This window comes from Oryctolagus cuniculus, chromosome 4 (genome assembly GCF_964237555.1).
Source record: "Oryctolagus cuniculus chromosome 4, mOryCun1.1, whole genome shotgun sequence".
Lineage (NCBI taxonomy): Eukaryota > Metazoa > Chordata > Mammalia > Lagomorpha > Leporidae > Oryctolagus > Oryctolagus cuniculus.
The window spans coordinates 64,402,393-64,426,141 of NC_091435.1; the positions used below are offsets into that span (position 1 = coordinate 64,402,393).

Consider the following 23,749-nt stretch of genomic DNA (forward strand, 5'->3'; position numbering starts at 1 on the left):
GAATATTTGCTCAATTACAAATTGGTGAGACATATAATATACACAGATGTTAATTCTAAATAAAGCTTGAGACAATGAAGATGAATTTACAAAATAGTTATTGCAGTCAGGAACAAAATAATTTATATTCCAGTCTGATAAATGAAATAACAATATCATTTTCATGTTATCATAGCCATCATTTATTATAACTTATTTAAATGTTGTTATAAACATTTAAAGACATGAGAAGGAAGTTTTTTTTTCTTTTTCTAGACAGTTCTTACCTGATAAAACAGCCTAGTTCATTTGTTTAGTGATTTTTAAATTTTTGTCAAACTATTGTTAAGTCCCAAGTCCAATACCACATGAGCTGGCCATGTAAATGACAGCTATCAAGCCACAAAGCAAAATTTCATGAGTATATATAATATGTCTCTCCTTTATTTCCAAAAAGTTAAAATATGATAATGCTCAAAATTTTAAAAAGAAAGCCCCATTGGTAGATAAAATTGAAATTAAACAGAAAACAACATGACTAGAAATGAATGTAAATACTTCTTGAAAATTCATAACTAGCAATATTAAAATTTTCCCATTGAATGTCAGCAGATATATAAGAACTTTTTATTTAATATCCTGAATTTTCCAATTTATTAAAAGAATTTGAAGTATAAGACCTAAAAATACTAAAGTGTATATATACAACTATCACATATTCAATATGTATCTTCATTTACACTTTAACTGAAGGTCCAAGGAATTGTCTAGTTGTAGTATAAGCAACCAGTTATAAAAAGTGAAGTTATACAAATTCTCTGATTATTAATTTCTCTTGAAAAATTGTAACATGCAGGAATTTGTTTTGTTATACAGAGTGATAGTTTCTTGCCTGAAGTTTTGTCTTCTGTTAATTATAACAGTACTACTGAAAAATACCTATTTGAATATAATGAAAAATAGACTTTGCACTATAACAAATAGAGAAGACAGTACAGATAACTTCTGACTATGTGCTATGTGTGTATTCCCTTTCTTCAAATAGCTAGCTTCTAATACATTCAAATTGTAGATAACTCTTTTGAGGGTTAGTTAGATCCCTCCATCTGCCACTCAGAGTGAAGGTGGGCAGACAAGTAGAAGGTCTTTGTGATGAAATCTTGGGAAAAAAAGAAACATGGCACAAAATAAATCTGCTCCTTCAAACTGGGTGGCCTTAAAACAGGAGAGAAGTTGTAGAGATGGGTAAATGGTAGACTAATACCTGCAATGACATAAAGTTGTAATAGGAAGAGCTAAAAAGGAGTTGAGAAATAATCAATTATGTTAGTTATGGTCATTATGAACAACTGAGGGTCTTCCTAATACCACGTGTTCATTCAGATATACTGGAACCAAGACAGGAGTCAATAATTCTGATTCATAGCATCAAGTTAGCACTAGGATTTTAGCAGAAAATCAGACAATGAAACACAACAGTTCTCTTAGTATACAGATAAGGACGGAAATGAAACTTGTCTATACAACATTGTACCTATGATGCAGAAGATCCTGAATGTTCTTATAAACAAGAACTCATAAAAATTGAGTCTAATTTTCCTTACATTTAGACTTTCAACAACTTTTACAGTTACCTTGTCCCTAGGTATATCAAGAGATACAAACTCAACATCACTACTCAGTTTGGTTTTCTGAACCTGATTTTCAATTTATGCTTCATGACTCAGTAGCGTATTAAAAAATCAGTTCAGTGGATCACAACACCACTTTAAAAAGGAAATGGAGTAAATAGGAATAAGAAATACCAGAGTCCATCACGTATAATGTGGTAAGGTTCATTTCATGAAACTTAGATTTTACTATTATAAATGAAGATATTATGTATACATAATTATACATTATACATTATGCATACAGCCTGATATAACATGTATTCATTTTGTTTGTGATCAGTTTGAGATATACTAACCTAAATGTGGTCATCTCATTATGTCATGATGACCTACTTGATATGTTACTAATTCTTGATGCTTTTTTTTTTTTTTTTCAGAATAAGGAATCAAAAGAAGAGCAAGTGTAAGTATTTGCTTATTTAATTTTTAATTTTTTCTTAGTATTTTTAAGGTGTGCTTTGCCAATGTAACATAGCTGTCCTTTGGGAAGTAGTATAACAGAAGAAAGTACAGTGTTTTTTTTTGGTTTTTTTTTGTTTTTTATTTGAGAGGTGGAGTTACAGAGATGGAAGAGATCTTCCATCCACTGGTTCTTTCCCCAAATAGCCCTGATGGCCAGAGCTGGGATGGTCTGAAGGCAAGAGCCAGGAGCTTCTTCTGGGTCTCCCACACAGGTGCAAGGGCCCAAGTACTTGGGCCTTCCTCTGCTGCTTTCCCAGGCAAATTAGCAGGGCGCTGGATCAGAAGTGGAGCAGCTGTGACTTGAACTAGTGTCCATATGGATACTGGAGTCACAGGCGGTGGCTTTAATTGCTGTGCCACAATGCTGGCCCCATTTTTTTGTCTTAATAAGTTGCTGCCTTTTATAGAAAGCAACAAAAATTGAATTATCATTTGTTTTAGAAGAATAGAATCTCTCACCACTATTCATTGAGATATCCAGTGCTAGCTACTTCATTTAAGGACTAACTTAAATTCAGCAGAAAATCTTTTAAAATATACTCTTCTTCATGATTGGCCAAGTCTAGACTAAATAAGACTTTAAAAGATATATCATTTGGGCTGGCACAGTGGCTTAGCAGGTATAGCCGCCACCCACAGTGCCAGCATCCCATTTGGGCACCAGTTCGAGTCCCTGCTGCTCCACTTCTGATCCAGCTCTCTGCTATGACCTGGGAAAGCAGTGGAAGATGAGCCAAGTCCTTGGGCCCCTACACCTGAATGGGAAGACCTGGAGGAAGCTCCTGGCTCCTGGCTTCAGATTGGCACAGTTCCAACCCTTAGGGCCAACTGGGGAGTGAACCAGAGGATGGAAGACCTCTTCCTTTCTCTCTCTCTCTCTGCCTCGCCTTCTCTCTTTGTGTAACTCTGACTTTCAAATAAATAAATAAATCTTTAAAAAAGTATATCATTGTTATGACCGAGTAACAACTTTTACAAAACAGTTTTAGTTTGTTTTTTGTAATTTAATGTGGAATTTTTTCTTTATTATAGTTGTTGACAGTCATTTTGAACCTTTAATGGAAATATATTAATGCCACAAGATCAGTTTGATAACCATATGATTGATGCCAATGTAGTATATAAGGATGGGGAGAGACACTAATGAAGAGATCATTATTCTCACCAAAGTTTGTTAACTTAATATTAGTAACTTTACAGAACTCTGAGGACATAATTACCTTTCAAATAGCAACAGAACATACTTTAATTTTAAAGTTATCACTTGTACTCAGTGTTTTCTTATTTTTAATGAGCATGATCCATTCAGTATGTAAAACAGCTCTTCACCATCCAAGATGTGTTTTTACTTTGGCAGTAGCAGGCCATTGGAGCAATAGTCTCATTCAGACTCCATCCAGATATCAGAATAATGTAATAAAGATACAACAATGTCATCAATTATTTAGTTTTATTTACTTATATTGTAGATCCCACTCTGAATATTGATCAGGTCACCCAGATAACTTTGTTTTTAAATTAGAGTTTTCAAATACACATAAAAGTAAAGAGAATAATACATATACAATAGCATTATATATACCAATCATCTTAATTCAGCAATTATTTCTTTTTCACACTTGTTTCATACTTCCTTTGATGTTTTATTATTTGTTTTATCCTGTCATTCCTCAGTTTGGTCCTCTTAGAAATACAGAACATTTTCTTTTATTATCCTGATGTTATTATACTTTAAAAATTTAGGAATAAGTGTGGAGAGCTTTCCAAAAACACAAGTTTACCTATATTTTTATAGTTGTAAGAGTACCTGGAAATACTTAACTTTTTAAAAAGTTATTCATGTAATTCAGAAAATTAAATGGGTTTGAGGAAAAGTGATCTATTTAAACAATTGATTTCACTGAATTTTCAAAAATGTTTGGATGATTCTGTAATACCTCAGTGAAACCCAGTTTATATAAATAGTAAAACTGTATATATAGTGCTTTATGAATTATGCTATAAACAATAGATGTCATTTGTCTCTAAATTTCAGTGACCTAAAAAAAGTAATAATATATTCGAGAGTTTCATTCACAATCACAATCAAGTCATCTATATTATGCGTTAAGTAAAAATACTATTTTTGCTATCACTCAGTGAAAGAGAAGAAATTAATAGTTATTGATTAGTAACCCAGCTAACAGACTAGTTAACATGCATTTCAAATTTACACAAAAGCATAAAATCAGTTAATTGCCACTCTATATGTAGTTTTTTCATTTTATTTTAGTGGTCCCTGTTAGTAGTTAAGTTATAGGAAACCATGTTTTATTTATTTTTTTTAAAGTACTATTAAGCAAAGAAACTTCTATTTTCTGCTTCATGGTACCATTTGCAACCCTCTAGAGGTACTTTGGACATAAACACGGAGATTGATTAAATCACACTACCTATCAAGGATGATGCTTTCAGGGAAAAATAATGTTTTAATGGAAAATAAAGTAGCAGATATGGAAGTAGTTGTCATTATTTTTCAAACTGTTGTTTCCCTAAGTAATATGTTAATAGTTATGATCTAGAAAATGAATTCAAGTCTCCTAATTCTTAAAAACTTTTGGAGGAACAGATTTAAATAGATACCTTGATTGAGTTCTCTCTCACATATGCTAATATTCTTAGTGAATTATCAAAAGAGAGTTGTAGTGTGAACACTGTTCAAACTTTCTGTGACCATGAATCTTTCCAATGGTGAACATCTCATGAGACCACTACAGTGCTAACTTAAGAAATAATAGCTTAGATGAAAGGCACTATACAGTTGTAAAAGGTTGTATTGATCATATCACCACTGTAGTTCATATATGATGGAAAAGGAAGAGCAGTTGAAGGAAGAACAAGAAAATCCACACCCAGTCAGTAGATTCATAAAAGATGATGGAAGTGATGTTCAAGAAGATTCTGCAACTGAAGAAAAGTTCTATAGCCTGGATGAATTGCATATTCTGGACATGATAGAGCAGGTAAGCATGACTGAAAAAGGTACAACCCTACCTTCCTTCTTCCAGAAACAGTTGTTACCTGATTTTCTATAGAATATTTTTAGTAGCATGACTCCTTGAGAAGCGAAGTGCTCTATGCTGTTTATGTGCAGAAAGAAAAAACAAGAAAGGAAATGAAAGAATGCATGAAGAAAAACAAAACTGGAAAAAAAGAATCCTAGGAGTTGGAAGTGCTTCCATTTTAGTCCTCAAACCATTTCCTATCCTTATCTAACGTGCAGTGTTGATTACAAATCCATACTTTTCCAAGAGTTTTTGAATACCACAGGAAAAAATACTGGCATATTCCATTGGATTAAATATCATGAAAAAGATAGCTTTGTGAAACAAAGCTGCTGTTATATTTTTTTAACTGAACCTGGTGTTATCATGAAACATCTACAGAAAAATATGCAACATTTTCTTTTTTATGTTCCTTTCATGATAGTAGTTACTGCTTCAAATGATGTGTGCAAACAGGCATGTGAAATGATTTAAGTGTTCAGTAGAGTACTTAATAGGACTAAGCAAAATAAGCTATTACCCACACATGAAAATTCATGATAATCTGATCTGTAGTCTAAATAAAATTATATATAGTATTTATGAATAGTCTAAATAAAATTATATATAGTATTTAGGAATAGTAACAGATACAGTTACTTTGGATGATTCCCTGGTTGTTAGTATAGCATTCATAAAATTATTGTACCATTTTTTTCTCTTCTTCAATTGAAATTTTATGTATATTTTAATAGAAACAACATAGTCATTGCTTTGGATATTACATTAAAGAGTTAAACAAACAGGTGACCTCTGGTTTTCATTCAGTGATTATGAGATCCCAGTGGAAAGAACAGGTCATCACAAAGGAGGTACCTTTCTCTGAAGGGAGGAAAGAACTTCCACTTTGACTATGACCTTGTCTAAATATGATAAGAGTCGGTGAACTCAAAAGGCTTCCATAGCTATGGCAGCTCATGACAAGAGCCTAGGGTGATTACTGATGCCATAAACAAGAGTGTCAATTTGTTAAGTCAACAACAGGAGTCACTGTGCACTTACTCCTCATGTAGGATCTCTGTCCTTAATGTGCTGTACATTGTGATTTAATGCTATAACTAGTACTCAAACAGTATTTTTCACTTTGTGTTGCTATGTGGGTACAAACTGTTGAAATCTTTATTTAATATATACTAAATTGATCTTCTGTATATAAAGAGAATTGAAAATCTTGATGTGAATGGAAGGGGAGAGGGAGCGGGAAAGGGGAGGGTTGCGGGTGGGAGGCAAGTTATGAGGCAGGGGAAGCCATTGTAATCCATAAGCTGTACTTTGGAAATTTATATTCATTAAATAAAAGTTAAAAAAATAGAAAACTTGAAAATAGAAACAAAATGTCATACACCGTTTGAACAATGTTTATTCATTTATTGAAAAGCCATTTAGCACTTGCATTGTTTCAAGACCAATGCTAAAGCCTGATCCCTGTTATCAAAATATATATAATCTGGTAAAGAAGCTAAACATTAAATTAAGATGAATGTGTGCTTTATTATTCCAGTGTGGTTTTTAAGTACTTGGGCTATTAAGACTGCATGAGTTAGAATTCAGGCTACTTCACTTATTGTCTTTCTTACTGAGCAAGTAACTAGTTTTATCATCTCTAAAATGAGTACAGTGAGTACCTAACTCCAATGGTTTTTGTTGATAGTAAAAGCGTTGCAAAGAAAATACTTTCAGGGGCCAGCACAGTGATGTAGCGGGTTAAGCCTCTGCCTGAAATACGGGCATCCCATATGGGTGCTGGTTCGAGATCTGGCTGCTCCACTTCCAATCCAGCTCTCTGCTGTGGCCTGGAAAGCAGTAGAAGATGGCCCAAGTCCTTGGGCCCCTGCACCCGTGTGGGAGACCCAGAAGTGGCTCCTGGCTCCTGGCTTCAGATCAGCACAGCTCCTGCTGTTGTGGCCAAATACGGAGTGAACCAGCAGATGGAAAACCTGTCTGTCTGTCTGTCTCTCTCTCTGCCTCTCCTTCTCTCTCTGTGTAACTCTCACTTTCAAATAAAATAAAGAAATCTTTAAAAACAGAAAACACTTTCAAAAATGGTAAGGATCCAGGTAGTATTAAGTAGTAGGTAGCCCCAGCAGCCAAGTCTGTTCAGTGCATGTTGTAATTGGGGGAAGGTGAGTTAATCTAAACTAATCAAAGAAGCAATGTTTTGGTTTTCACAGAAAGCACGAGTTAGATGGTAATTTTAAATCCACGTTAAAAACTAAAAGGTCAATGCTTCTTTTTGAGGAAAATAATATATGTATTCTCCATTTGCTCAATAGGGCTCAACTGGCAAGGTGTCTGCAGATTATGGAGAAACTGAAAAAGAAAGGCTTGCTCGTCAACATCAGCTTTACAAATTGCATTATCAATGTGAGGTTAGTATTTTTAAATCTGAGGAAAGTTAGAAGTATATCAAGTGTTCAAATTAATAGTATTTTATTTTTTTAAAACACAGTTCGTTTTCTTTGAAATTCTGGTGAATTGAACAGAATTAACTGATATTTCTATTGAACAGGATTACAAAAGACAGTTGAAAACAGTAACTTTTCGGTGGCAAGAAAACCAAATACAGATCAAAAAGAAAGACAAAATCATTGCATCTCTTAACCAACAAGTGGCCTTTGGAATCAATAAGGTTTCCAAGTAAGTGCCAATCTTTTGATAAGAAGGAAAATTCTGTTTGTTCCCTCTCTTCAGCAGAAAATCTCTATGTTACCACTAGGTGGCATTGTGACTGCATAATGGAAACTCCAACCACACTTAACACTTGCTTAAAAACCAACCACATTTTTTTGTTGCCAACTGGATTAAGTAAGCAGCTATTCATTCTATAAATCAGGCTTTTCATATATTGGCTGTACAGTTATGAAGATAATATAATTACATGAGAAAGATAATTAACTTTCAGATTGTAGTTCTAATTTGTAAAACTCTGACCAGTGATTCGCTGTTTTTTAAGTTTATGATGAGTGCATTCTCTAAAACACTTGGGAAATCAAGTAAGTACTTTTTTATGTTGGCCTTTCAGAGTATTTGTATTCTAAGTCTGAGAGATTGAAAAAAGAACAAATTCATGGAGATTCTGTCCATACCTATGGGTCTCTTTTCTACTGATAAATATTAAAATGCCTAAGATGAAAAAATCAGTTTTAAGATGGAAAAAAATTAGTTAATTGAATTATTCTTTTTGAGATGATCACTACCCCCAACTTGGACCTATATCAACTGAAATAGTAGCGTAATTTCTAACACATTATTTTAATAAATAGTGATGCCACAAGACTCCAGACTTCCATGAAGTCTAGTTTAAAATCCACTATAATTCATAGAATGTTAATATTTTTTACCAAACACTTTCATTGTTCCTAGTGGAATTAAAGATATCCTTCAAGTTAAGAAGTGAAAACATAAGAAAATTTGGAAAAACTTAACTGACTGCAGTAGTGTAAGAACCTGTACTTTAGGATTCAAGACTTTGTATTTTATCCTGGAAGATGATGACCAATCCAGAAATATGTCTTATAATATCCAAGATCAGAATAGCAATGCCATCAGTGAGGATGAGCTACCACTCCTTCACCATTTGAAGATAGCCCATCTTAACTCTGACATCTGGTCCATATACCCTTGTGTGCTTGTGACAACAGATAGACTTAAGGGGAACATTCAGTGTTGAATATTTATGAAACATTTATCAAGTACTTACTGTTTCAGAATAATTTAAGGAATAAGATAGAAGATACCAAGATATGTGAGACATTTATTGTGAGTTAACATAGCATATGGATTAATATGAGGATTAAAATTATACATAACAGAGGGTCTTCTAGTTCTGTCAAAAATGTAGTAGCTGTATTCATAAAAGCTGCTTCCTCTTACAACTCAAACACCTTGGATATGACACAACAAACAAGCAAATAATACTCCAAAAGGTAGAAGAAGACATCATACTGCTTAAAAACATTGGAACTTAAGAAATGAAAAGAGAATAAGTTACCCTGTTTCCTCCTATATATCCCAACAGGGATCTGTAGAAGCCCTGGTACTTCCATTAAGCAGAGAGAGGAGGGGAAGGAAAAAAAAAGAAAGAAAACACCTATTCCCTGTATCTAAAAGATTAAGAAAAGGAAAATATAATAATATAAAACATTTTTGACAATACTCATTTTACTACAGCCAAACACCAATAGTCTCCATATTACTACTCAGAAGTATCAATGCACTCTGATTCACCAATTCACAGAAGTTTATATAGCAGCAAGCCTGTTCCACTGCTAGGCTTGGGTCACCATACTGAATAGGCAGCTGCTCTCCCAGTCCTACGAGGTAGAAGGAGGTGGCATTCCATTTCCTCTGCCAGAATGTGCCAGTATCCACTATCAATGAGGCTTCACAAGGCAATGCAATCCGGTATTAGTTGATAGTAGGCTTCATCTCGGCCATCCCACACACACAACATGAGGAGCTAAGTCTCTGACCCTAGGACTAATTGGTATTGGCAGTTCATGTAACCCTCTCTCAGCTGATCCCATAAGAGCACAGCAGCAAGTCTCGGTTCTGCAGCAACAAAGCAATGTGGGGCAGCCCTTTGCTTTCTTCTTTTCTGGCATCAGCAGAGAGCTGATCTTATACTCCTCTTGGAGGCAAAAAGGCAGTATGAGTTGATGCCTCACTTACAGAGAAATGTGTCAGTATGCCGAGAGAGGAACTGAACTTCCATGCTTCTCATCTGTATTGAGGCAGTATGGGTCAGTCTCCACTTTTGCTGGGGTGGCACTGTTGGCTGTGCTCAGTGTGACAGTGAACATACATACCTGCTCTGCCCTTACATTAGACTTGAAAGAGGACTGACTGCTCGTTAAAACTACGAAGATGATGTTGAACTCAGAATCTCATGATATCCAAAACATTGGCTACAATAGAAAACACTCCTCACAGCAAGCTGCAGGAAAATCACAGCATGAATGAGACATGACTAACGATTGACAATTTTACAATGAATGAGATGTTAGAATTAACTGATGAAGTTTTTAAAGCAACAATCATAAAAATGCTTCAACAAAATTACATTTTTGAGAGAAATGAAAACCTAGAAAATATCAGTAAAGAAATAAAGTTATAATAAACAATGGAAGTTATAGAACTTACTAAAATTAAGAACTTACTGAGTTAAAAGCTTGCTGCATAGTCACTTAGTGGAAATGACAAAAGATTGAATCAGTGAATGTCAGATGAATAGAATTTAACCATTCTGAAAAACAAAGAAAAAATAGCTTGGAAAGAAAGTTTAAAAGAGAGATACATCTGGGACAATAGCAAAAGAACTAAAGTTCCTATTGTCAGAGTTCCAGAAAGAGAACAGAAAGAAAGGACTCAAGAAGTATTCAAGAAATGACCAAAAAGTTGCTGAATTTGATTAAATGCATAAATTTACAAATTCAAGAAGCTAAGTGAACCATATATGGTAAAAACCCAAAGAAATCCATAGTGACACAAATAAACTTCACAAAATCAAAGACAAAGAAACACTGGGAAAGGAGGCAGGCAAAAATAATACTTATGTGGGAATTCTAATTTGGATAACAGCAGATTTTTCATCTAAAACCATGGAAACCAAACGAAGTAGTGTATTATTCAGTTACTGAAAGAGAATAGAACCATATATCCTGTATCCGGAGAAAACATCTTCAAGGTATCAAGGGAAATAAGACAGTGTCAGACAAAGGAAAAGTATAACAATTTGTCTCTAGCAAATCTGCCCTTAATGAGTACCCATAGTAAGATCTCTAAACATAAAGGTATTGACAACAAAAGCTTGAAACTTCAGAAACTATCAGAATGAGTAAGAGAGGGATACATTTTAAGTCCATTCTGCATCTCACTAACTTCTTAAATAATATTTGATGATTGAAGTAAAAATTATGACTCATACAATGTGGAATTCAATGTATGCAGAGAAAATAACACTATATATTAAAATTGAAGGATAAAATTACCTAAATGAGAGTAGGGTTTCTGTAGAAAAAAAAGATCAATATCAGTGGATGGTAATGAATTAAGTACATGTATTTTATACCTATTGCAGCCACTAAGAAGGCTGCAAAAAGAGATATACTCAAAAACACAGTAAGTCAAGATCCAATATAAAAATGTTTAAATAACCCATAAGAAAGTAAGAAAATAATGAAATGGCAGACTTAAGCCTTAACATATCAATAACTACTTTAAGTGTGAATGTTATAAATACACTAGTAGGGGCCAGTGCCATGGCTCACGTGGTTAATCCTCCACCTGTGGCACCAGCATCCCATATAGGTGCTGGGTTCTAGTCCCAGTTGCTCCTCTTCCAGTCCAGCTCTCTGCTGTGGCCCGAGAAGGCAGTGGAGGATGGCCCAGGTGTTTGGGCCCCTGCACCCGCATGGGAGACCAGGAGGAAGCACCTGGCTCCTGGTTTCGGATTGGTGCAGCGCTGGGCATAACGCCCATTTAGGGGGTGAACCAATGGAAGGAAGACCTTTCTCTCTGTCTCTCTCTCACTGTCTAACTGTATCTGTCAAATAAATTAAAAAAAAATTTTTAATTAAAATAAATAAATAAACAAATAAATAAACTAGTAAAAACACAGTCTGGGGAGCCGGCGCCATGGCTCACTTGGCAAATCCTCTGCCTGTTGCACCGGCATCCCATATGGGCGCCAGGTTCTAGTCCCAGCTGCTCCTCTTCCAGTCAGCTCTCTGCTGTGGCCCGGGAAGGCAGTGGAGGATGGCCCAAGTGCTTGGGCCCCTGCACCCGCTTGGGAGACCAGGAGCAAGCCCCTGGCTCCTGGCTTCGGATGGGCATGGCTCCGGCCATAGGGGCCATTTGGGGGGTAAACCAACGGAAGACCTTTCTCTCTCTCACTGTCTAACTCTTTCTGTCAAATAATAAAACAAAACAAAAACAGTCTGACAAACAGAATTTAAAAACAAACCAAGAAAATGTGACCCAACAACACATTACTTACAAAAAACTCATTTTGAATTCAACAACATAGGTAGATTGAAAGTAAAAGTATAGATCAGGCATCTGGCCTTGTTGTAAAGATGTTCACATATCCTGTATTAATTTAAAAAACTAAAATAAAATAAAAGAACTTGCTCAGTGACAAAAAATATTTATTGATAATAACTGAAACATTGGCAAAACTATAGGTAAAAGTGACCTATTTTACATAAATTCTAATAAGCTTTTAATAAATGTCAAGATACTACTGTCCAATAAAATCCATATAATAAACTTGATGGCCAGCAAAATTGAGAACTTTAGATGTTTTATAAAAGAAAGCCCAATAATCAGACCCTCTTGACTATTACACAAGAAAAATAAAATAGAAGTTATGACTGCCTGAACATATAATGGTTCGTATCCTAGATGGATAGCACTGATTGTGCCTAGCTTATCCTCTATTATTTAATGATCCAATTTTTCTGAATTCTCTACTAGTTGTGATAACTCTTGTCACCCTCTTTAGGGGTAGACACTTTTCAACTCAGTGTATTTATTTCTGTATATCATAGTAGGGAAGCCAGTATTTCTTCACTTGAGAACACACCGCTTTTATAGTTACAGAGACTTGGTTTCTTTCCACTGCGTTGTTAGTCCAACCAAACATTGATTGTAAGTCTCTGTGGCTTCTAGGAAGCTTAAAGTAAGAGAAAGTAGTCTCTGAAACCTAATATTGAGCAGTCTAGCCATCCCTGAAGTCATTCTTTAAATATTTTAGCATGCCAATAATATATACTAACCAAGCTATTTAACGCAATAGTTTGGAGATATTAGAGACTTAAAGGAAATACACTTTTGCTAGAAATCTCTTCATGTTGAAGCTAATTAACAGGTTTATATAAAGACTTACTATGAAAAGAGATACAGTACTACAAGGATGAACATTAAAAAACTGGTATGTGAATATGTTAACCAAAAGGTATTACTTTGCATTTCTTTCAGTGGTTTCTTATGTGGTAATTTTTAAACTGATCAGTGTTATGTTTTCTGATTTATATAAAATTTTCATTCTTTTTTATGATTAGGTCATATAAGTGCCAAGTTACATGTAATATATTTTAATTAAAAATTTTTTTTGCATATAGCTTCATTGCTTCTGTATTCAAGATCTGATTTCTTTGATTATTACCTTTGTCTTTAATAATTTGCTTAACAGTATAATAGTTCTTTAAGGAATTGAAAGTTTTCAATTTCCCAGTAGACTTAGAAAATCAGGAGATGTCATCTCTGTTCTCTAGTGGGGAAAGTACAAAGAGCTAAAGATGTTTTTCTAAATTGTTGAGCTGAAAACATAATACTTCTCTCTAGCCTTCTTTCTTTTCTTTTGGAAGTCAGGAAATTAGACAACAGAGACCAACACCAGACATTTCAAAATGACCAGGTGTATGAATTCAGTTACTGTTTTCAGGCTCAAGCTTTGTGGCCTAAAATGTACATTCATAATTTTCTCCTTAGCTACTGATAGAGCTGTTCTGACTGTGTTACTGAGAAATACTTTCCAACATTTTATCACTTTCTTTGCTTAGATTACAGCGTCAAATCCACGCTAAAGATAATGAAATCAAGAACCTTAAAGAGCAACTTTCCTTAAAAAGGTACAAATTTAGCTGTTTCTTTGGTTGCTGTGGTCTTTGAAATTGTTTTCATCTCAACATATTCTCAGTTGTGTAGCCATGTAATTCATCACTCAAATCGAGGTACTCTTCAGCATAATGTCCAGCGAATTAATAATTCCATAAGGACAGTAGGTGTTTTGAGAAAGGTGCTTTGAGAAAAGTGGGAGGCATGGTACCCTTAACTCTGGAAACTGCTGAGACAGATTGAATTATCAAAATTAAACTCCCACAAGAAACTTTTGTTAAGGACTAGAACTTAGGAGTTCTTCTTTCTGATTTCAAAACTGCAGGGTATAACTGCTTTGTGAAAGTGGCTAAGTTTTATTCTGATTCACTTGTTTTTGCCTGTCAGTAAGTTTTTCTTATAACAGCTTATCTGAGATGTAATTAATATAGCATAAAATTCATTCTTTTAAAATGTGCAGCTCATGGCTTTTTAATATATTCACAGAAGTATATACCCATCACCACTATTTTTTTTCTAGAATATTTTTATCATTCCTCTAAATATTATATATCCATTTGAAGTCATTCTCTAATTTTATCTCCTTCAGCCTATGACAACAACTATTCTACTTTCTGTCTCTATTTGCTTGTACTGGACATTTCATGAAATGAAATCATTTTTAATGGATACATATTATCTCAGAGTTTGGATATACATTTTATCTTTAAATCAGTTGATGAATATTTTTGTCTTATCCCTGCTTTTTAAAAATGTGGCTACTAGAAAGAATGTTCTTATGAACAGTTAACTAGTTAACTTACATATAGTTCTGTTTTTTATGAACCTATTTCATGTGTCTTGGGTTTATACCAAAGAATAGAATTGCTGAACCATCAGTAAACTTTCTGTTCAGCATTTTGAGGAGTTGCCTAACTGTTTTCCAAGTGGTTGCATCATTTTACAGTCTAATTATATAGTGGTTCTGATTTCTCCATATTCTCACCAACACCTGTTAGATTGTCTGTTTTTATTTTATTATTGTATTATAAGTAAAGCGGTATACTATTTTGGTTATGATTTGCTTTTTATGAAAAATTATGTTGAGCATCTTTTCATATGCTTATTGGCCATTTGTGTCTCTTCTTGGGGAAATATCTCTTCAAATCCTTTCCTAATTTTAAGTTAATTTATCTCTTTATTCTGTTTTCAGAGTTTTTGGTGTGTTCTGGATGCAAATCTGTTATCAGATACATGATTTGCAGATTTTTTTTCATTCATTGGGTTCACTCTTGTTTTCCTAATGATGTCATTTACTTAGTAGTTTTAGTTTTAATAAAGTATTTTTTTCAAAATATTTAATGACCTAATCATCTCTCTTGTGTTAATATATCTGCTTGAATATTTTAGATTTTTTTTAAAAGATTTATTTATTTGAAAGCTGGAGTTATAGAGAGAGGGAGAGAGAGAGAGAGGGAGAGGGAGAGAGGTCTTCCATCTGCTGGTTCACTCCCCAAATGGTCACAACCGCTGGAGCTGAGCCACTCTGAAGCCAGGAGCCAAGAGTTTCTTCCTGGTCTCCAAGAGGGTACAGGGGCCCAAAGACTTGGGCCATCATCCACTGCTTTCCCTGATGCATTAGCATGGAGCTGGATTGGAAGTAGAGCAGCCTGGACTCAAACTAGCATTCATATGAGGTGCCAACGTTGCAGGCCAGGAACCTAACCCACTATACCATAGTGCCAACCCCTGGTTTCTTTCCTACAATAAAACTGTCCTTAATGGTATTTACAATGTATTATAACCAAGATTCTCATCAGTGTTTATCAGATCCTCAATAATCCAAGGATTTATAATATAACATTAAGGATGCTTTTAAGGTGGCCCCTATTATAATGTTGTATATTTAAGTAACTATTTTCATTGAAGACAGTTTCATTTGTACCCTCAAATTCCGGGACTCAATTCCTATCACAGGATGGTGACATTGGATAGGAAAAAATAAAACTATAGGTAGCTGTTTTCCATAGTTCTCTGTAGAAGCAATATCTTTACCGTTATCTTCTTTCTTCCCTCTCAAGCTCTAAAATTTCATTCTAAGGTGTTGAATGTGAGCATTGAAATAGTCAATAAAATAATTTAATGTAGTGACTCCACTTTATGACAAAAATAATAAAAACCCAGCTAAGTGCTATTGTTGAAATTATTAAAAGGGCTTAAAGAAATTTTATGTAAAATTTATTAGTCATGATAATAACCAACAATTATTTAGTACTTATATGCCAGATTCAAAATGCTTTATATGTATTATCTGAATGGATTTTCATAGCACATCTTTAAGGTAAGCAATAAAATTCTCTCCACTTTTATTTGCTGTCTTAATTTGGGCTGCTGTAACAAAATATCGTTGTCTTTGTGGTGTACAAATAACCTAAATTTATTTCTCACAATTATGAAGCCAGCGAAGTTCAAAATCAAGGTACTATAGATTCAGAGTCTGGTGAAAATCCATTTCCTCCTAGAGAGCTATTTACTCACTGAAGCCACACATGATGGAAGGGGCAAGGGAGCTCACTCAGACCTTGTTTATAAAGCAAGAATCCTGTTCTTGAGGTGCCCACCCTCATGAACTAATTACTCACCTCCCAAATGTACCTCTTCCTTAAACTTTGCCTTAGGGGTTGGAATTTTAACTTGGATTTTGAGGAATACAATTTCAGTCCATTTCACTTGACTAAGATTTTATATTAAAAAAAACATGTGGAGTTGGGCATGGCGCCATGGCTCACTTAATCCTTCTCCTGTGGCACCTGCATCCCATAGGGGCGCCGGGTTCTAGTCCCAGCTGCTCCTCTTCCAGTCAGCTCTCTGCTGTGGCCCGGGAAGGCAGTGGAGGATGACCCAAGTGATTGGGCCCCTGCACCCGCATGGGAGACCAGGAGGAAGCACCTGGCTCCTGGCTTCAGATTGGCACAGCGCTGGCTGTAGCGGCCATTTGGGGGGTCAACCAATGGAAAGAAGACCTTTCTCTCTGTCTCTCTCACTGTCTAACTCTGCCTGTCAAATAAATAAGTAAAAAAAAAAAAAAAATGTGGATCTGAGTTTCATTATTAGACAACTTGATTTTAAGTCCAAGCTTTTAATTATAACCCATATATTGATAACTTTAAAACTTATACATTCTGAAAAAAAAAAAGAAACACAGAAGAAAGCAGTGTTTTCTCTTTTTTTAAGTACTATATATGTTTTCTAAGCAATCATTTCTTACTCATTCTGTAGCTTGTACTTTCATCTTCCTGAACAAGATGAAAAAGACTGGCTGTCCTTGCTGTAGTGTTGCTAGCTCTTTAATGATCATGTTTGTTTCAGATCTCAGTGGGAAATTGAGAAACATAATCTGGAAAGCACAATGAAAACATACTTAAACAAACTGAATGCAGAAACTAGCAGAGCTTTAACAGCTGAGGTAAGGAAGAAGTTTTGGGGAGGGGGAGAGGGTATGAGAAGGAAGCTTACTCATGTACTAATATACTGAAGTATTGGGGAAAAATGTGGTTTTTTTTTCTTATTGAACAAAATAAGACATTTTAGGATTGGCCAGGAAAACAGCTCAAACTCTTGTGCTATTTTGTCATTTTGTGTATGAATACTTGTTTTAATATATTGTTGTTTTCTTCAATGACTCCAACAAGTTGGTCCATTGCAGTCTGTATAGCAAACATAGACATCTTGAGAAAATGCTTATGAAGTAAGTTCACTAAGGCAAACTTCTAGGAATAATATTTCACTGCTGCTGTAGTATCTCCTTTCTCTGCTCCTTCCTATATAGAGCTTCCAAAGATAAACACACATTATAAATCCTAATGTCAAAAACCAACTTACTTTCCAGACCCCCAGAAAGTCACCCAATTTCTTCTAAGTTAGCTTAGAACACCACGGCTAGGGTTTCTCAAAAGAAATGTGATTGTATGTGTGTATGTAATTTTTATTTATAGATTACCAAACTTGGTATACAGTAAGATTCACATTTTTGGAGAGCTCGCTGACATTAAAAGCATTACAAACCTTCCCACCTCTGTCATGGGTAAGCTGTATTCTCTAGCAGAGTACTTGGAATTCTGAAGTCAACAACCAAGAATTGATACCTGAACATTGGAGAATGGTGACGGGATCCTACTAGCTTTTAACAAAAGAAAAGGCTCAGATTATATTAAAATTAGTGTTTGTATACTGTCAGGAAATTTCTTTCTGCTCCTGTTATTAATTTTAGAAAGGAAGAACTTACTAACACCTTAATGCTATCCAAGAATATAATTTTTAGTGAATGCTGAGTGATTGATAATTTAAAAAAAGAAATCTAAATGACTGCATCAGTAATGATGTGGTAAGGATTCCTTCTTTGTGAGAACTGTTGTACTTGATGATCTCCAAGCTCACACTTGGATCAAAGTGTATGTTTCTATATGTTCTGATTGTTTTTTACTACCTCTTCAACAATGGAGGGGTAGAGGGAGAAGTTTATAAATATGTAATTATGTATTATATATATACTACTACTTGTTTTGAGTGTTCTCAAACTTGGCTGCATATTAGTTTACCTCAACATTTTGAAAAAGCTAAAATTCCCAGACTATATCCAGTATCAGTTAACTTAGAATATGTAGAACGAAGGCAATATTTCCAGTTTCTGAGATGATTCCAGTATATGTGCAAATATGAAAATTAATGTTCTAGAATATTTATGAACCCAGTAGCCATTGAATAACAAAATTACAGAATTGCATTGAACTAAAAAACATTTATAATGTATCCTGAATGGGCTGGTCTGAGTGCAGTGGTGTTTACAGCTAATATATCTTGAATGGTTAGGAAGTCAAGGTACTGTTTACCAAGATTGAAAAATACCTTAAAATTTACTTGTTGAGATGATTAAGAAGAGAATATTCATTTACAAGAAGGATACTTTCAACTTCTTTCTCTTTTTCTGAAAAATCTGTAGGTGTATTTCTTACAGTGTCGAAGAGATTTTGGTTTGCTTCATTTAGAGCAAACTGAAAAGGAGTGTCTCAGTCAGCTTGCCAGGGTAACTCACATGGCAGCGAGGTAAGCTTTCCCTCTTCCTTAGTATATCTTGAGTTGACAGATATTCACAAGTGTCTCCCAGGTAAACATAATCTGTTAGGTCTTTTTTTATATAATATTAGGAATCTTTGGAGTGAAGAAGTCGTTGTTTTTTTAAACTTCCAAAGTAAGTCATTGAGTTAATTTGATGCTCGTACTTTGTGGCTTAGCCAAAGCACCAAAAAAATCTACTGAGTACTGTAATAGCTGTAGATTATTCCCTTTATCCATAGTGAATAGATCAAAAGTCATAGAAATTTGAATGAATCCCACAAATTTACAAAACAAGGTAGATTCTAGCTGGAAAACTTTTATAATTGTTTTTCCCTTCTAGTTCTTGATTGTAATATCTTTGAAATACTTTTAGGAAAAAATAAGAATTAACATGAAATTCACTCTTTAAAAGTAGTTTCCTGCTATGCTATGAACAAGCAGTTTTCAAATGTTGAATAGATTGCCTGAAATTCTCCTTCCATTTATATTCTCAAATAATTAATTAAATTAGAATCTCTGGGCTCAAGAAATGATTTTTTTTTAATGGTGATGGTCATCATTGTTCTTTAATTCTAAAGAATCAGTATCCCTGATGTTTAGCAAGATTCCCAGGATATACTCAAAATATGCATTCAGATGAGGAAATACTGTTGTTAAGTGATCAGTCTATCTTTGCTGGCTACAGGGACAAAGGATATTGTATAATCTAGAATATCATGAAGACTTTATATAAAATGATATTAACGATAACTTATTCTGCTGTTTTAAAATTGTTATATTGGAAATACTCATGTGGGGGTGTTATAACAGCCACATGAAAGGAATATCTCTGAGATATTGTAGACACCAAAGATCCTGAAGTGATTCCTCCTTAGTTATGTCATTAAATCATTTGGTGGGCATTGGTTAAATGGAGCTGCTGTACTTGTACAATTTATGCACTATGCAAAGACAGCTGTTTCACTCATCCTCTTATGAAGGGAACCTCTTTGTAATTTGCCCTTCGAGAAATGCTTTTTCTAATTTACAAAGGAGCCAGATAGGCCAGTCGTGTCACAGAGACATCAGTGTTAATGTGGAGATAGTCCAAACCTGCTTCCAAGATGGGTAAACATTTTTGAGAATGTTGCTGCATCAGATGACTGAAGAAATTTCTCTGTTTAGCCTTCTTTGCTTTCCTACTACATTGGATTTATTCCTAGGCAAAGACTTTATAATTTGTTCTAAAACAAAATATTTCCAAGATAGATAAAAAAAAAAAAAAAAAAAAACTTGGTACATTGGAAGCATAAGTTATATTTGCTGTTGACAAAATTGTTACATATTACTAATTTTTATTTTTAATAGCAAGAGTTTCTGTGCATCTTTGTACTCATTTAAAATAATTGTTGGTGAGAGGAGATACTTTTATTGTTTTGTATTATTTACATATATGCCAGAGAATTTAATGGCAGTTTGTGGAAACTCAAGTGTTATATAAAAAGAAAGAGCTTTCTCTTGTGTCTCCTTTTCTACACCAGCAACCTAGAATCACTTCAATTAAAGGCTGCAGTAGATAGTTGGAATGCCATTGTAGCGGATGTTAGAAACAAGATTGCGTTCCTTAGGGTAAGTCCTGATGTACATTTAGAGTAAAATGGCAAAATATTATGGGTGGTGTATATATATATATATTTTTTTTTAATTTTATTTATTTATTTATTTGAGAAGCAGAGCTGAACCTATCCATAGCCAGGAACCAGGAGCTTCTTCCTGGTCTCCCACATGGTGTAGGAGCCCAAGCACTTGGGGCATTTTTCACTGCTTTCCCAGGCCGTAGCAAAGAGCTGGATCAGAAGAGAAGCATCCAGGACACAAACTAACACCCATATGGGATGCTGGCACTGTAGTCGGAGGGTTAGCCCAGTATACCACAGTGCTGGGCCCACCCCTGGTATATTTTTAAAGAAGACAACTCACATTAAAAGCAATTAGGAACAAACTTTAAGAAAGAACATTTCAGTTATCAAAGTTTATACTTTCAGTTTGAGATTGCTTTGAATACTGTTGTTGTAGATAATATCTAGACTCACGTGAAATATTTTGGATCCTTATTCCAAGAAACAATTAAACTCAAAAATTATGGCTCATGCCTAGTTTTCCTAGAATTACAAAACTAACTCTGCCTCAATCAAAAATAAATATTTTGGGGCCAGTGTTGTGGCTCAGAGTAAGCTGCAACTTGAGATGCTGGCATCCCATATGGGAGTATGGTTGGAGTCCTGGCTCCGCTGCTTCCAATCCAGCTTCCTACGGATGCACTTTGGAGGCATCAGGTACTTGGGTCTGGTCCCTGCCACTCATGTGGGAGACCCAGATGGAGTTTTCAGCTCCCAGCTGCAGCCTGGACTAGCCTGACTGTTGCAGCCCATTGGGAGTGAACCAGCAGGTAGAAGATCACTCTGTCTTCTCTGCCTTTCAAAGATAAGTAAATCTTAAAAAAAAAAAAAAAAAAAAAAAAAAAAAAAAAAACACTTAGCTTTGATTAAGGATGTATTTACAGAAATAAAAGGAAAATCAAGTTGGTCTATATTAGTTTTTAGTCTTTTTATGGAACTGTTCCATTATAAAAAATAATTATTAATAGAATTAAGGTCACCCTAAAGATTGTTTAAAGAGTTAACCCACTGAATATTTGTTAATTAATTTGGTTTAAAGTCTTTTATATTTATATATTAAAATTGGTATATAATGTTGATTATTTTGTGATTTCACAACACTACCAGCAGAAAAATAATGACTCAGTTGTGAAGAGCTACTTGAAAGCACTGCAGACTTGACCAGCTTTCTCCTTGTGGTTTCTGCTGTTTTTTTTCCAGAGTCTTATTCAGTCTGTAGTGATGCTTAGCACTACAGGTTTATTCAGGTTTTGGCCTCCAAAGATCTGTCCCTTATTTTCTATCCCTGTTTTCTTCCATGTACTTGTCCTCTATATGGAAATCTCTTAATATTTTTTGTAAGACTTTTTTTTAAGGCTCTTGTTGGGTGTTTAAAACAATAAGGTTAAGCAAAAATGGGGACAGTGCCAAAAAATGTTGAAAACATGTTGAGCTTCCAGGATTGTAGTGTTATTTTTAGCAAAATTGAAGATTTTAAAACATAGAGCTGGAGAAATTTAGGTAAATAGCTTTTTTTTTTTTTTTTTTGATAGGCAGAGTGGACAGTGAGAGAGAGAGACAGAGAGAAAGGTCTTCCTTTGCCGTTGGTTCACCCTCCAATGGCCGCCGCGGCCGGCGCGCTGCGACCTGCGCACCGCACTGATCCGATGGCAGGAGCCAGGTACTTATCCTGGTCTCCCATGGAGTGCAGGGCCCAAGTACTTGGGCCATCCTCCACTGCACTCCCTGGCCACAGCAGAGAGCTGGCCTGGAAGAGGGGCAACCGGGACAGAATCTGGCGCCCCGACCGGAACTAGAACCCGGTGTGCCGGTGCCGCAAGGCGGAGGATTAGCCTAGTGAGCCGCAGCACCGGCCAGGTACATAGCTTTTGAGATAAGCAAAATATGTGTGTTTAATAAGTATTCTCAAAAATTTTCCTTGGGTTTTTTTCTTTTTATGTGTGTGTGTGTGTCTGTATATGAAGAAATGCTTTGAGATTTTATTTCAGCTTGAGATATTCTTGACAAAAACTATTTATAGTATATTCAGAGTGTATAATGTGATGATTTGATTTATAAATACATTGTGAAATGATTTCTACAAATGAACACATCAGTTGCCTCACATAGTTACCATGCTTTGAGGGTTTTTTCTGTTTTTTTTTTTTTTAAAGTTTAAATCAGTTCATAATTGTACATATTTGTGGGGTAGAGTCCAGTAATTCAGTACATGTATAAAGTGTGCAATATTCAAATCAAGATAATTAGTATTTCCATCTTGTGTTTGGAGTCCATGAATTCTCTCTTTTAGTTCTTTGTCAAATATAGTAAATTAGAAACTCTAATCAGCCAACTGTGCTTTAGAACAGTGGAAGTTATTGTTCCTGTCTTACTGTATTTTAGTACCTGTTATCTAATACCCCTTTCTTGTGTTTCTAGTAATCACAATTCTACTCTCTTCTATAAAATCAGTGTTTTTTAACTTCCACATATAAGTAAAAATTTCTGTGCCAGGCTTATTTCACTTAGCATAAATCCTCCAGTTCTAGCTATTTTGCCACAAAAATAAAAACATACAGTGTTTTTCTTTCTGTGCCTGATATTTCATTTAACGTAATGTCTTCTGGTTTCATCCATTTGGCCATAGATGACCATCAAAAGCTGAAAATTATACAGACATTGAAAAATATTTGCAAGATTGTCAATGATGGGTCTGTGTTTCTTGTCAGTTAACACTTTTATAAAGATATTTACGTGTAAGGATAGTGATTTATATATTTCTTTTTTGTTTGGAACTTTTTATATTATTTCTAAAATATGTTGGGAATTGCTAGAAATTTTTATATTATTTCTAATTAATATAAAATATGTTGGGAATCACTACTCTGTATTATATTTTTCAAACTGCATTAAGTATTCTCATATACTGTTTCTTTAAACTTGAATGGGCTATAATACATTTCCTTTCCTTCTTCCAGACACAGTATAATGAACAAATCAACAAGGTAAAGCAAGGGTTTGCGCTGAGTACTTTGCCTCCAGTCCAGCTTCCTCCACCACCACCCAGTCCTGAGATTCTGGTAAGAAAGATGACATTTTTTTAAAAAATGACGATCTTTATTTTGATAAAAATAAATTCGGGCTCCAAAACTGAATATACAATATGGTTAATGTGTGTTCAGAATGAGGTAAACACATGTTG

The 23,749-nt window shown here is 34.8% G+C and overlaps 1 protein-coding gene across 18 annotated transcripts in view; it reads left to right on the forward strand.

Annotated features, from left to right (window-relative positions):
* The window catches only part of DZIP3 (DAZ interacting zinc finger protein 3), a 175,845-nt gene that overhangs the window by 46,978 nt on the left and 105,118 nt on the right, over positions 1-23,749 (forward strand). For all 18 annotated transcript variants that reach the window (XR_007908893.2, XR_011388347.1, XR_011388351.1 and 15 more), the window contains 9 exons: positions 2,030-2,055; positions 4,951-5,116; positions 7,471-7,566; positions 7,707-7,834; positions 13,762-13,830; positions 17,165-17,261; positions 18,795-18,898; positions 20,431-20,518; positions 23,526-23,627. Coding sequence is in view for 8 of the 18 variants with exons in the window: in XM_008266983.4 (XP_008265205.1) it covers positions 2,030-2,055; positions 4,951-5,116; positions 7,471-7,566; positions 7,707-7,834; positions 13,762-13,830; positions 17,165-17,261; positions 18,795-18,898; positions 20,431-20,518; positions 23,526-23,627 (876 nt within the window). In the remaining 10 variants the exon portion in view is untranslated. The remainder of the gene's footprint in view (positions 1-2,029; positions 2,056-4,950; positions 5,117-7,470; positions 7,567-7,706; positions 7,835-13,761; positions 13,831-17,164; positions 17,262-18,794; positions 18,899-20,430; positions 20,519-23,525; positions 23,628-23,749) is intronic.